The sequence below is a fragment of the Rattus norvegicus genome, chromosome 7 (assembly GCF_021556685.1).
Source record: "Rattus norvegicus strain SHRSP/BbbUtx chromosome 7, alternate assembly SHRSP_T2T, whole genome shotgun sequence".
In the NCBI taxonomy this organism is placed as follows: domain Eukaryota; kingdom Metazoa; phylum Chordata; class Mammalia; order Rodentia; family Muridae; genus Rattus; species Rattus norvegicus.
In genome coordinates, this window is record NC_141540.1 from 82624795 (window position 1) to 82640470 (window position 15676).

Consider the following 15676-nt stretch of genomic DNA (forward strand, 5'->3'; position numbering starts at 1 on the left):
GTTTGTGTGTACTTAATTAGGGCTGTGTGCTAGGTTATCATTCATCACGACCCATATTTGATTTATCTGAATCTGTAAGAGTCTTGAGTCCTGACTTGAGCTTGTTATTCTCGGTGTATGTCTTCTTGACAGACTAGATTATATGAATGCCATCATACAATCCTTTTCTTGGGATTCCTTCCTTTGTGGGTCAGATATAGTGTGCATACCTCGTCTAAAAACAGTGTCAGCTGGACAGCTCTGGTGTTTTGATAATAGCCTTTAGAATAAAATTCCTAGACATTCACACCTACAACTCTTTAAAAATGATAATGGCATAAGTAGATGCATTGAAAATATTTGTTGAAGTTGGAAATAGTGGCTGAATAAACTTTACAGCAGTAAAGATTAGTAATTTAAAACATCATTGGGTATTTCATAAAAGAACTGAGTAAGGGTCAGCAATGTGGCTTAGTAAGTTAAGGCACTGGCCACCAACCCTGACAATCTTAGCTCTGTCCCAGGACTCACTGAAGGAGAGAACTTGTACCAGTGAGTTTAGCTACACTACTTTGGCTCCTTGCACCCACCCAGGAGCTATTTGGATTCTTGAATGAAAGACACACACACACACACACACACACACACACACACACACACACACACCAGTTACGTTTAAAATGCCTTGACTAGTTCAAAGGTTGGGTAGTTCTAATCCTCTCTGCAGCTAGTACACATTTCCCTCCTGTAATCCTGGCTTAACACCCTCTAATTTTATATTTTATCTTTGTTGCCCTGGCTCCTTCTGGGCGGCTCCCTAGTCTTTGCTGCCCAAGATGCTTCTGGGCAGTCCTTTTGGGGACCTGCATTCCTTCTCACCTACTATTTTGGATGATTTTCTTTCTGTAGCTCTAAATCTGATCCATCTCCCTCTGAATCCTGGTGATTCTCTCCTCCCTTCTCTCAGTTCCTAGCCCACACAATCTAAAAGGTCTAGCCCTCTCTCTCTACCCAGCCACTGGCCATTTATTGATTGATCAAAAATCAACTGGTGACAAGGACCTTCAGCATTTGGACATGCAGATTCCTGATAAATTCAAAGCATTAGAACCAGTCCCCACCAAGAACTGACTCAACTGAGTTTTCCTTTGATTACAACATATGTGCGGCTCCATGCACACCCACACTTATATACCATGTATGCACATTATACATAAATGTAGTAAAACCTTTGAAAAAGAGTTATATACTATTAACCTGTTTATTTGTGTAAGTCTTAAGAATCTAAGCTTCACAAAGCCCTATTAACTCCTCAGTAAATTCACATTCATTTGCCAAAGAACAAATGAATCTGAAGAACCTTGAATGGTGAGTGACATGTTTCTATTCCCTGAGAACTGGCTTCTTGCTTTGAGTGCACAGACACTAAGGAACAACAGACTCTGGATAAGTGATGTTTTCTCCCGATGGGGTATAAACAGAATTTCCCCTTTTATCATTCCTAAAAGCTGTTACAGCATACATATTCTATAGTTAAAAGGCTTTGAGTAGTTTCTACTCTCTTAGGAGAATCTGAATAGTTTGTAAATCTGATAAGGAAGTCATATGTATTTATTATTTCCTGTTTGAGTTGTTTGTTTGTTTGTTTGTTTGTATGTTTGTTTTTGAGACATAGTCTCTGTTAGGAAGCTCTGGCTGGCCTGGAACTCACTCTGTAGACCAGGCTGGCCTTGGGTTTAGGAAGTAAATTTTTAAGTGTTGACATACATCCTGTGACTGTAATCCCGCAGCAGTGAGGAGAGTGCTGGATTGACAGTTAACAACCTGGGATACAGCACTAGAAAGGCCACCTCAGTCCTGTGGGCCAGCCAGGTGGTCTAAGGTTAAGGAAATTACCTTGTCTTTGTGTTAAATGCCCTAGGGTTAAGGATACCTAGAGCTGCATTTTTAAGAACCCACATGGCAAGCAACATGGGGGAAGCGTGGGGAGCTAGTCTTATTGAGGTTCATCTCTTCAGGCTTTTAATTGATAGGGCGTGGAAATTGAATTCTCTCCAGTGTGAAGTGAGCCTTGGACATGAAAATTGCCCTATCTCCTGAGGCCAATGGAGGAAGAAATATTTAATGACATTGTCTTACTCTTGGTTTAGCTGTATAGCCAGTTCTAGCCTGTTCTGTGTGGCCCAAAACTGAAAGTGTGTGCTTGCCATAGGATATAGCTACTTTAATTTATTACTGCAAATTTATGTTTTACTTTTTGCTAGCTTTGGACCAGGAAGACAGATAAATCTAAATATTCTTATAAGTTTATCCCTTGGCTTTCTTTGTGCCCCCTCCTGGGCCACAAGTTGCTCTTTTGGTTCACATTTAACTTATGTCACAAATAGTCTGAGGATTGCCATATGCAGTGTTAGCATTTGAAAGGTTCCAGCTGCCTCTTGGAAAAGTCATTCCTTCCCCCCAATTCCCTACCTCCTAACCTACCCTGAAACAATTTTACTGACATACTTAATTTGCTTTTTATTCTGTATTTAGCCTTTTGTTCTTTCTGTCAATTCTATTTTCTATTTGTCTAATTTGTGATTGCCTGTTTGCTCTTTTAATTCTTTTATTATAATTCTATGAAGTGTTATTGTGAAAGCAACAGTTTTTATTAGACAAAGTGGAGAAGGGCTTCTTTTGTAATGAAGATGGTTTAATTGATGAATTACAGTAAAAACAAGTCCCATGACTTCAGAAATACTGCTGTCTCTCATCTCCATTAGCTATAACAAGTTTATATTTCCTTTTTTGTGTATTTTTGATTACCAAATACATGGTAGATAATGCTTTTATTTTTACTACATTTTATTTTATTCAGAGAATAATAGTAAAAAGTGATACAATGATATAATGACAGATTTCACTCATAGGATTTGGTTTGTTTGGGAGCAATCTCAGGCAGGAATGCTATAGAATTCCAGAAGAATCACTAAGCCAAGAAGATACTAGGTTTTGTTTGTCTTTAATGATATTTTTATTAAATCTGAGATTTTCATAATGTATTTTGATCTTATTTCCCGCAGTTCTTCCCATACTTGCTCTTACTTCTCAGTGCACCCAACTTTGAGGTTTCTTTTTTGTTTTGTTTTTATTTTGTTTGTGTTTTCTCTCTATCAAGTCCAGTGTGTATTTTCCAACTACGCTTGAGCATGGGGCCTGCCCTGAGTATAGTAGACCCAGCAAGGCTTTTGTCATTGAAGAAAGCCGTCTCTCCCTCTCCCAGCAGCTAAGGGTGAGACTATGTGTCTACCCAACTCTGCCCTGCCCATAGCCCTGAATTTTTTCCTAGCTTGAACATGGGCAGACCTTGTGCACACTGTAACGATCACTGTGAGCTCATATGGTCATCTACCCTGTTATATCCAGAAGACATGGTTTCCTTGAAGCCATCCATCACCTCTGGCTCTTAAAGTCTTTCTGTCTCCTCTTCCTGAGGATTGCATTGTCCTTTAGTGGAGATGAAGACATTCCATTTTGCACTGAGCACACAGAAGACTTTTCTCTGTACTTTGACTGGCTATGGTTCTTGGTATCAGTCACCAGGTGTTTACTAGGAGAAGCTGCCCTGGAGACAGTTTAGAGACGTTCCGATGTGTGGGTCTAGGGGTAAGTCAGTTAGAGTACCTTTTAGTGTTGCCCGTTCAGCAGGCTCTCAGGTGGACCAGCATGTCCTGTTCATGAGATTGGGATTGAAAGCAGCTTTGAATTTTATTTTCTCTGCTCCCTAGTTGGCAAGTGTTGTTGCTGTCCATCATCTAAAATAGAGTTGTATGAATCTTATTCTGTATCTACATTAATACTTATTGAAATAGCTTACAGAAGTACCTTCTGCCTCTGAGGACCCTTCAAAGACCAGAGAAACTACACTGTGCTATGTAATTTTGTGCTGTCGATAAGTCAGGATACTTTTCCATTAGCCTTAGTGTTGCATCGAAACCATTTTATTATAAAGGTTACATATAAACCATTAGCCAGAGTGAGCATGCCTTTAAATGGAAGTTCTTCTTTTCCTTACTAGTATATTTTTAACTGTCAGTAGTGTATGGAATATAGAATAGAAAGTGTCATTTTTTAGGTTTAGTCTTCTGGATAATCTAGTAACTTCTGTGCATAGATCATGAGTCACCAAAAACCAAAAATTAGTGAAAGTCTTAATTCAGTAATCTGTATTTTTATCTCACTTTTATCCATTTTTTTAAAGAAATGCACTTTTATATCCAGTTTCATTTTTTCTTTGTTAATTTACAGGCTTTATTTATGATGACTTTCTTTGTCTTCACATGAGTGTATATTAGCACTTAAAGAAGCATGAAGAAGTGAAGCACTGTAATGCCAGCACTTACAACTAAAGGCAGGAAGTTGGGGGATTTGTGGTTATCTTCAGCTCCATATCAACTTTGAGGCTATTCTGAGCTGCGATCATTCATTCATAAATAAATATGCATTCATAAATAAATAAAGTAACCTGAGAATCTAATAAATTTATAAGGCCTGAGAAGGAAGGGTACTAATATACATGTGATAAGTTATTTCTCAGCCTGTGAAATGAGCCGATTCAAGCCAAATTAGAAAGACAGATTTATTGAGAAGCTGCTCATGGGCGGACATGTTCACTGGCCCCAAAGATGGGGGCCAGGGAAGTCTCCATGGAAGGGGGTGAAAGGGCATGTGTGCAGATAGAGAATGGGGAGGGGGGACTATTGAGGGAAAAGCCTCTGGGAAAAGGGCAACCCAGCTCCTGGGCTGGAAAGTTCATGGATGGGAGCAGAGTATAGTAGGTAGGGACTGAAGGATGCTGGGAGAACCTAGAAGTCAGGTCGCTTTGATATGTAAAATATGCACCTCAGTCCTTTGTTTCGTGCAGTGTCCAAAACCAACAATATGGATTTATATAGTATATGTAATATATATGTAAATTATGGATGGGTCAGGAAGCTGGTCTTGCAGGTAAAAATGTCACTTGCTGCCAAGACTGTTGATCTTTTAGTCCCTGGTACTCAAATGGTAGAATGTGAGAACTGACATCTGCAAGTTGTCCTCTGAATTGTACACAGGTGCGCGCGCTCTCTGTCTCTCTCTCTCTGTCTTTCTCTCTCTCTCTCTCTCTCTCTCTCTCTCTCTCTCTCTCTCTCTCTCACACACACACACACACACTTTAATGAAATAGAACATATGAATGAGGAAAGATAGGCTTCTGACATTAAAGAAACTGGATCCTCACCACGTTATAAACTTGCAATCTCGATGTCAGGCCTTCATTATATTAGTGACTCCTACTTTCAGTGATGTTTATTAAACACGTTTTTAAGATGTTTATAAAACTAGCCCCTTTTGAGAGGGCAAGCTTAGCTCCCCTCAGGAAGTGTGTTAGTGTACACCCAGAGGCATAGCACTTAAAGCAGCTTAAGAACAGTGCAAAGGAAGGAGCGCAGATCAGCCTCAGGAGGTGAAGATTTAGTGTAAAAACACATTTGATTATAAAACAGTGCATAGAATCAGTCCTCTTTGGCTCTTAAGAATTTGGGATGTGGAAAAAGTAAAGCAGGGCCATGATTTTTCATTTTTCGTATCTCGTTTTTTCATCCTTACCAAAAACTGTTTTGTCTCTGGCATAATGGCTCACAGATTCATTTAATCCCAGAACTCTAGGAGCAGAGGCAAGCAGATCTCTATGAATTATAAGTTTGAGGTCAATTTGTCCTATACAGTTAGCTCCAGGCCAGCCAGGACCACATTATGATATCCTGTCTCAAAAACAATATAAAAAAAATAGTATTTTTAAATTGGCAGGTCTTTATTGTTGTTTCTCTGAAACTGAAATTTTAATTTCAAAATAGTCATCCAAAATATATAAAACAGTTATTTTAAACCTAAAGGGGAAGCCACAGGTAAGTAAGGAGCTGTTGAAGCTCTGACTTAATCCTTAGTTAACTGGAAAGGTGATAAATCAAAGCACAGCAATAGTTTTCACTACACACTGCCAGTCATCCCTCTGTCTTCTGTAAACGTGTCTGCGTTTGCTTTGTACTCTCATTAATCCCAGCTGGAGCGAAGCATCAGGGGCAAGAAGGTCAACCACCACTGTTACCTATAAGTAGAACCCTGAACCAAAGCATAAGAACCGCTGCTTGGCAAATCCAGCATGACATGACAAGTCAGTTGTGCACTGGGGACAAGCCTAGCTTTCTCTGTCCCCACGCTGTGCACAGCCTTCGGCAACCACTACCTAGCTTTTCATAGGGCTGTTCCTGTGTTTAATGGTAGCCAATTCAGTGTGGTTAACGAAAAAAAAAGTCTTTGAAAGCCAATTTCTGGTCTAACCCCTCTATGCATGAGTTAGTTTGACTGCATTTTGTAGCCACAACCTCTGCCATAACCAGTTGAGGTGAGTCATAAGAAGTGCTACAGCTCAGAAGAACCACCATGTGCTGTGGTATCTCTCCCTTCACTGTATTGTGGGAAGTTGTAATTGTGTTGTGGTCTGGAAGATCTGTAATTGTTGTATTGGCCTAGGGAAACTTGGGAGGTTTTTGTATGTTTTCTGTAATAGTTTTTCCCTGTAATATGTGGCTTTCCAACTCAGTACCAAGTATGAAGAGCAGTCTAGGCAGTTTTAGAAGATTAAGAATTTCCCTGTAGTAATTCAGAATGTGGGAAAGTAAGGTTTTTGTCATGTAAAACCTCTACAGAACAAATGACAGAGAAGTGAAGGCTCAGAAAACCGGAGAGAAGACACAGTCCTTCAACAAGACACAGTAAGAGGGTAGAGTGGGACAGAGGCCAGCATCCCAGACCCTTCAACCACCCAGTCTAGCTGAAGCCATGGGTTCCAGGTTCGCACATATGCCATCTCAAGAAACAAGATGGGGAGAGATAAAGATAAAGTATCAGTATCTGTCTTCTACATGTTGACAGACATGATCACACTTGCATGTGCACGCACGCACACACACACACACACACACACACAGTGGGGAGGTAGAGGTTTATGAGCAGACTGGGGTACTGTTTAAACTAGTTCATGTTTACATTATATAGTATAAAAATAGGTGTAAAATATTAAACATTTACCAACAGCAAATCATAAATCTATTTTTAAACAATCCTTGGTAACTTACTAGAAACAAACGTCTGAATACTAATATGGTGTGTTTGGTTTTGCACATGGACTTAAATCTTGGCTAAATATTTATTAATGTAGAACATAGAGATAACCTGTTTTAGTTAATAATTCTATAATTGTCACTAGCAATGCTGCTTTACATAAATGTTTAGTACAAGGTGACAAAACCTTTTGTGAGGGACATCTCAGAAGTTATTGGAAATTCTGCCCTAATTTTAAGCAGATGTTTATTGAGGGTGTGTGCAAGCGTATGTGTAACTCATCAGCTATTGCACAGCAGTTTTTGAAATAAAATTTTCTAGCAATACAATCTGAAGATATATTAACACTTATGCTGAGAAATGATCATGGAGCATATTACAACTATGTTTCCATAATTATAGCAGACAACATTGTGTAAGCAGTGAATAGTGCAATTCCTAATAGAAAAATAGTCCAAGCAGAGGTGGACTCTGCTGTCGTAGCATGGAGCAGACACAAGAGCACATGCTGTGGGCTGACCTCACCGAAGTGAGAGCTCTCCGTATAGCAAGCCAATGCTGCCTCACATACCTTTACTGCACATGGCTTTGTGGTTGGGTTTGTTTTCTTTCTTCTTTTGTATTGTGCATCCATTTTACTGTGTCCAAATTTATGTATCAGATTTAAGAAATTGTAAATTAGATACTCCTGAAAGCTTGCCTGTCTTGCTGGACCCACCCCATCCCAACCCCTTGCTCTCATTTTTTTGTAAATGAATTTTATTCTTTTCCTTCCCCCCCCTCCCTTTTTCCCCTGGGTGTGCCTGTTACATGTGCAGTTCTAGCACCGTGGCTGTTGGTGTGCTGTTTGAGAGTGACAATGGTTGGTTACTACTCTCTTTGTAAACTGGAAGGGGTTGTCGATTAAATGCCACCTGTATTAGTAAAACATGTTATAGTTTCCTCTTTTTTTTTTTTTTAAAAATCTGCTTTAAGTCCAATCTATATTAAATCACCCATAAAGTAACCATTTCCTACCAGGTGGATATAGTGGTGAATAGTTTATATTTTAACTGTAGTTTCTCTATAAATTTCTATGATTTCTGGTGTGAACTAGGAAAAGGTAGCTTGGTTACCATTCTCTTTTCCCATTTAAATCTCTCCTTTACCTCCTCTTTCTCTCGTGTCCTTTCTTTTTATATACATACTCTCTTCTCAACTGTCAGTGGAATTATTGTCTTCCTGTTTCCATATTCAGGTAGTGTCGGTGGCTGAGTATCACCGCAGGATCGATGCTCTAAACACTGAAGAACTGCGCACACTCTGCAGACGTCTCCAGGTGCCCCCTTCTGTAGTTTAAACTCCTTGGGAGATTAAATGCTCCTTGTTTTTAGTGTCCTTTCTCAAGACAAATCTTACGTTAAAAGGATTTGTCTTGAATGAAGCACTAAAATAAGCCACCAGGAAATTCCTTTTTGTCTTTGAAGAATGGTTTTTCTTGGAGAGCTGTAGAAATACGTTACCTTTTTTCTTTCCTTCGTTATGTTTTTTTTTTCTTTCTGCCTCTTTGCTTTCTTCTTTTCACTAGAAAAGTTTCCACCACAGTTCAGCCACTTGAGAACTCTTCTCAGCACTATCACCTATGAGTTTTCATTTAATTTTGACTGAAGTCTGAAAGATACCAGACGGGTGGGAAAATTATAAAATCCCCTACGGAAAGTAAGGCTTAAGTATTTTCTCTTCAAGGCTATTTCCGCTCTAGGAACTGAGGATCAAATCTTAATGGGACAAATTGGTTCTGGTCTTGAGGCAGTCTTGGTTGGTGTTAGAATGCTCCGGGGTAGTCTAGGGAAGGCACCTGAGCGAGATGCATTACTTCAAATGTTCCGAAATAATATGTGTTGTTTAAGAAAAGTAATACAATTGAAAACTCATTTTTCAGTTTGTGTTTTCTTGTTATAAAAGTATGCTTTCTGCTGTCATTGCTTCCCCAGGCTGACTAAATAGCTCTCCTTTAATTTTCCCAATGCTGCCTTGGATTTCTGTTTTGTTCCATTTTAACCTTTCACATCATTGAAATAAAGGTAATACAGTGATGTGAAAGTCTTCATTTAGCTGCTCATCAGAGACAATACAGTTCTCAAACATGCGTTGGCTAAAAATGCATACTGTCCAGACTTGGGGAGCGCTGTGCTGGCGGGCCAGGGCTCCCCTCCTGAGTGGCACTGTCTCTGAGCTGTGCTGCATTTTAGTTATCTGCTCCAATAGGATTCTGTGGGGTTTCCAGTTGAAATGTTTCATCAACAATAATTATGGTTTTATCTGTTAGGGTTACTGTGTTTTAGATTTTAAACTCCATGGAAAATATAAACACTAACAGTCAATTATAAATTATAATTACTATTTACCATTTTTGTCACTTTATGGATACCAGTGTGCTGATTTCTACAAATGCAACCAATTCATCTAATGTTTAATTATGAACAAATTAATTTTCAATTTATTGTTTGGTTCCAGCCTATTAAAAGTTATTTTTAGTAAGTTCAAACTAGAAGGCAGTTTTATAAAATGGTAGCTTCAATGAACCAAGTACATACATCCCAAAGAGAGTTACCAGTTTTAGTCTACCATTCTTTAAAAAAATTTTTTTTCTTTTTTTCAGAGCTGGGGACCGAACCCAGGGCCTTGCGCTTGCTAGGCAAGCACTCTACCATTGAGCTAAATCCCCAACCCCCATTCTTTAAAATTTTGACACAAGAAATTCTATTAATTTCAACAATTTTTGTACTTTTGTGTGAAAAAATATTTAAAGCACATATTTAAAGAACACTTAGTTAAACAGCCGTCTGGCTCCCCTTGTCCTTAAGGACTAAGCCGTGTGCGTGTTTCCTGTCACCCAGGAACAGGAGATAGAGCACACATTGCCAGTTCTTCCTCGTGCTGTGGATGAAACGGGCTTTTTCCTATCCTCTTGTGCACTGGGCACACTGTCTGTACTTGATTGCAGCCTCCTTTGCCCTGTGAACTCCTTAGCCACCTGTGCATACTAACGTTTGGTGTAAGTCGAAAGGCTGAAGTGTGCAGAGCCATCACCACAGTATATGAACATACCGCTCTGTTTACTTCTCCAGATCACCACACGGGAGGACATCAACTCAAAGCAGGCTGCTCCAGCAAAAGCAGACCTGGAGCCAGAATCTTTCCGACCAAACCTAAGTGACCCCAGTGAACTCTTACTGCCTGATCAGATCGAAAAGGTATGCCATGTCAGCCGCAGCATCTGAGTGCGCTGAGAGGGAGGCAGACGCTTCCGTTCCTCTCCAGCTGAGCTGCAGGGCTCCTGCTGCTGCTGCTCTTCTTCATGAAGAGTAAGTGGGCAAAGCAGAGCCTCCCACAGCTGGTGCCGCAGTGCTGACGTATAGAGCTTAGGGCAGACACCGGAGACCAAGGCTGCTCTTCGTTCTGGTTCTTAAAACAGAGTCTTAGTATGGCAACTAACTGAACGCCAATTGCCTGATGCCCTGGCCTCACCCTAGTGCGAGGATGCTGGTGCCTCACCGTGTCTGGCAAGCTTTGGCTTGTTATGTGCCAAGTTACATGTACTCTGTGTGCTGTGTTATTTCAGGCCTTTGTTATCAAGGCTCTTGAAATTACAGAGTTTGTTGTTCATATTCTTGTACGTGAAGAAATTGTTCATGTGGAGATGTTAAGGAATTTATTTAGTGCCATAGAGTTATAAAAGATTTTCAAAATCTGGTAATCTGACATTTGAATAATCACACTAAACGTTGGCCCAGTATTTTTGTTACTTTGGTATAGTACAAGTGACACACAAGCCGTGTTTCTTATCTCTAGAGGGAGTTTGGTTTGGCATCACTCATTTTCTAGTAGACAATGGTATTGCTTGCTGAGAAGTGTGTAACTCCTATTACAGCATCAGAAGCAGTAAGAAGATGGCTTCTGACAGTTCTTTTTTTAGCCGGCATTGCATATGGGTCATTAAATTGTAGCTGCTGATGCTTGCAATCAAGTAAATACTACGTTTGTTTCTCTAAGCTTACTAAGCACCTTCCACCGAGAACCATTGGCTACCCATGGACTCTTGTGTACGGTACTGGGAAGCATGGCACCAGTTTGAAGACCCTTTACCGAACAATGACAGGTCTAGACACTCCGGTGCTGATGGTGATTAAAGACAGTGATGGGCAGGTATGAAACTCTCGTGATCTAGATCCTTTGCTCCTTACTGAGCTATTTGATAAATGTATGTCATGACTGTATTTTAGTGCATATTGATAATTCTTGATTGTCTCATTGCACAAGACAAAACTGAATGTTCTAGAGGCCAAATGTAAGCATAGAAAAGTTTTCTGTTGAAAGGAAACAGCTTTGATAGAGGCGATTTTATCATGCCAGTATCTTTATAGGTGAGCATAATCTGCTAGGTCAAGAGCCCAGAAATAGTGTTTGTGTCTATGAGGAAGATAAGAATGAGGCTTATGGAAGGGAGAAAAATTGACAGACTCTTAAGAATGAATAGATGTTTAAAAATACTTTTTGCATTTATTCTTTGGTTTCATGTATGTACATGATGTATTGTTCAAAATCAGCTACTAACAGCCTCTATAATTCCTGTCAAACTGAACTCCTCTCTCTCCTCCATTGTCCCCCTCCTACTTTCATGTCTTTCGAGAGATATGGATTTGTGTATCCCACAGTACTTAATTAGGCTGGTTTGCATAAGTTAGGACTTGTTCCTGGAGCATGGCCACTTACTAGTGGCTATTCCACTGGAGAAAATGACTCCTTCCCAATAGTAGTTAATAGGTAGGTTTGGGTTTGTTTTTTTTTGTTTTTTTTTGTTTTTTTAAGAGTTAATGGTCATTGTGGAATTACAAAAGAAAGTCATAAATAAAAAAGAGAAAGCTCAGACAGTAATGACGGGCAGGACAGAGCATCACGTGTGAGAGGACAGAGGCACTTCTAGTGGCTCGCTGTGTCTGTTATGTACCGGATACCTAACTAGCTCTCTGCTGGTTTGTCTAATCCAAACCCCGTGTCACCTCCAACTGGAGTTAATGCTCCTGAGGTGAGTCACTCAAGAGCAGGTTTCAGAACCAATACAGACAAGTGAACTATTGCTACATACCATAGCATATAGACAAGTGTTGAAAGCAGTACTGGTTCAAAAATCACAAAGTATAGAAAATTTATAGTGAGCAAAATGAACTTATGGTGGTGCCAGAAAGTATTATCCCCAAGAAGTGGAGCTGAGGAGAAAAAACAGAGTTTTCTAAGGACTATGAAGTTCTCTATTTTGGGACTTATGATAATTGTAATTGAACTATACATTTATATTTTATGCACATTCCTCTAAATAAAATAACTTTCATATGTACATTTTTAAAATTGGTACTGTAATGGTAGATTGTTAGACACAGTGACTATAAATGGGTATGGATGCTACATTGTCCTTTCATGGTATGAAAGCTTGGATTCAGAGAACTGAAATATCCAGGCCCATCCTCATTTGGCCTTTTCCAGGATATAGTATACGCTTTCAATATTCAAGGCTCTCAAAGCCAAGGGGTGCCCTGGGGTATTTGTGTATAATGAAGGAAGGAGAGGGTGTTTAGCTACAGTAAAGGACTTCCACTTTTCTTCAGGCTGTGATCCGGTAGAGGATATATGATATATTCTGACTTCTTTCTCTTAAAATGTGTTTAACACTTAGATAGTAATAACCACTGTATCTTTCTAGACTCAAAGCCAGGGAAATCTTTTCTCCACTCATTGAGAAGCTACTATGCTTTTTACTCGATAGGACTATGACAGCACAGAAGCCTGTCATCTCCCCTTAAAGAAAAGTTAGGAGAACTACTGATTCAATTTTTATTTTGTATTGAGCTATGTATGGAGGGTAATGCAAAGAAATAAATTAGTAGATGTGTCATTGAACATGCCTGTTTTTTATCCTTAGGTTTTTGGTGCATTAGCATCAGAGCCGTTTAAAGTAAGTGATGGCTTTTACGGTACTGGAGAAACATTTGTTTTTACATTCTGTCCAGAATTTGAGGTAAGAAAAGTTATTTCAGCGTCGCAAGTATATAAAAAAGAGATGTTATGAAAGCTCATGCAAACTAATCAGGGCTTCTGTCTCCATAGAACATTTTAAGTGATAAAGCGATACTCGTTACAGACTTAATCTGCATTTGTGCTTAATATTCAAACCCTTTTATGTTATATGTAACTATCTGATAAATGAGGTAATACGTTAATCATATGCAACTGAAATATCAAAGCTTTACTGAAACGTGTGGCTACAGTAGTCTCTAGTAGCTCGCCAAAGTAACAAGCACAGAGGGAAGAGCACCACACTCTATGTTCTCTCACTTTTAGGAAACATGGCAACGTCCCTTTGGCCACATATAGATAAATCTACAAGAGCGGTGACATTCTAAACATCAAGGGAATGGGCACTGTTCATAATGTCCCATAAATGGTACCATCATAAAACTGGAAGACTACAGTGTCACCCAGCATGCTATTGGCATAAGAGCAAGGAAGCTTAGCATAACATTCTTGAGAATTAATGTGCATGTTGTGCACATTAAACACTCTGGGAACTGAAATCGCTTCCTGAGAAGGGCAAAGGAAAATGTTTTTTAAAAGAGAAGCCAAGAGAAAGGAAGCTGGGTTTAGCTGAAGTGCCAGCCTGCTCTACCAAGAAAAGCATACTGTGAGAACCAATAGAGAGGAGCCTGAGGTACCAGAGTCCACTGCTGTGAACTCCATGGCTTAATGCACAAAAATGAAACAAATTTTAAAACTTACTGAAAAAGATGTGTGGGTATGTATGTATGTATGTATGTATGTATGTATGTATGTAAGTAGCAATTTTGAAAAACAATAAAGATAAAGCACTAGAGCTATCTAATTAGGTAAATTTTCTATAGAATATGAGATTTAAATGTATAAGAATATAATATTGGGGTATAGGAAACAGTTCATTGTTTTAGGTCCTCTGCAATCATGAGGACCTGAGTTTGTGTCAAAGCTGGGCTTGGTTGCATGTCCCTGTCAGCAGTAGAGGACTGAGAAGTAGCCAGTCCAGTTTTACTAAGTTAGTAAGTTTCTGGTTTACCTGAAACCCTACCTCAGTGCACAAAGACTGACAGCCATAGAGAAAGAGACCTGATGTCTAGCTCTGGCCTCAGCATGCGTGTTCATGGGCATGTACTTATGTGTGCATAAAAAAAAAGTAGATACAAGACTGTTAAGTCTAGTTTTCTTTTCAGATTTATCAAGGGTTTTAATTTAGAAAATCATAAGCATTATTAATCTAAAAATAATGAACAAGAAATTAGAACCCACCAAAAAGATCTTGGCCTTGTAGCAATTTACAGACATTTATGTTTGATCTTAGAAGAACAGTTAAGTCGTAAGAGAGAACTATAAGAGTTAGGATCTGAGAAATGAATAGAGTCAGGTAGAGTTTCTCACATGCTTTCGGAGTGAATAAGAGACACTGAATTCTGCAGGACTGGAAGCTTTTGTGCTAATGCTTTGGTGTTGTGTCTGATGTGTCGGGAGGGCTGTTTTCCGCATGCAGTCGTCACTCTGATTTCCTCCCGTAGGTCTTCAAGTGGACAGGAGATAATATGTTTTTTATCAAAGGAGACATGGATTCGTTAGCGTTTGGTGGTGGAGGGTAAGTCTCCTGAACTTTTCACTGTGAGATTTTTCAAGAATAGGTTTAGATTATTTACAAAGTAAATTATCTTTGGAAATTTTGGCTTTAGACTCTAAACATATATTATGGCAAAGTATGTTTTTAAGATGATTAAGTACAATATTTTACATAGTTGGTAAAGTATTTTTTTCTTCATTTTAAAACGTTGGCTAGCTGATTCAAATTAAGACCTATCTTATGATTTACTATGCGCAGGCTCTTTGAGATTTGAAATTTAAGTAGTCTAAATCATTTCATGTCTTAACTATTCAAGTGCACATGATAGTCTGCTGTCTCTCTCATTGTATAGGGCAAAACCAATAGTTTTCTTTTAGTGTTTCTCTGAAGTTTATTTGGATCTGTATTTCAGACAATTATAAAAGTTTGTTTTCCTGTAATAAGGTTTTATAGCACCATGTTTTTGTTTTTCTTCAATAGTATCATCTCATTTCTTTTATTTCTTTAGCCTAATCTACCTATGAAAACCGTTTTTTCATAATCAGATACCCTAATTTTACCTAGCGTTGTTGTGTTTAAAGGTACCCTCCTCTGCTACTTCATAGGGTGTACTTCTCAAGTAGTATTTCTGCATAGCTTTAGTCTTAGGCATTTCTCCCTTTTCTTTGGTAGATGTATGTGATGCTAAGTGATCCACAAATTTGTGAAAGTGGTAGATTGTTTGTATACAATTACAGAAATATGACACTAATTTAGGCTGTAGAGTCTTAGCCTTCAAGATTATGCATCCAAAGTAATTCAAGCAAATATTTTTCTCTGTAAATATGTAAGTAGTCTCCTCTTGTCCGACTGTAGTGTTCACGTAGGCCGATTACATAAATT

The 15676-nt window shown here is 39.0% G+C and overlaps 1 protein-coding gene across 23 annotated transcripts in view; it reads left to right on the forward strand.

Moving 5' to 3' along the window:
* Positions 1 to 15676, forward strand: part of Oxr1 (oxidation resistance 1) — a 434885-nt gene that overhangs the window by 414309 nt on the left and 4900 nt on the right. For 13 of the 23 annotated variants that reach the window (XM_087555486.1, XM_087555482.1, XM_087555478.1 and 10 more), the window contains 4 exon segments: positions 10236 to 10361; positions 11161 to 11313; positions 13085 to 13180; positions 14742 to 14815. In XM_087555486.1, coding sequence (XP_087411612.1) covers positions 10236 to 10361; positions 11161 to 11313; positions 13085 to 13180; positions 14742 to 14815 — 449 coding nt within the window. 23 annotated transcript variants of the gene reach the window in all.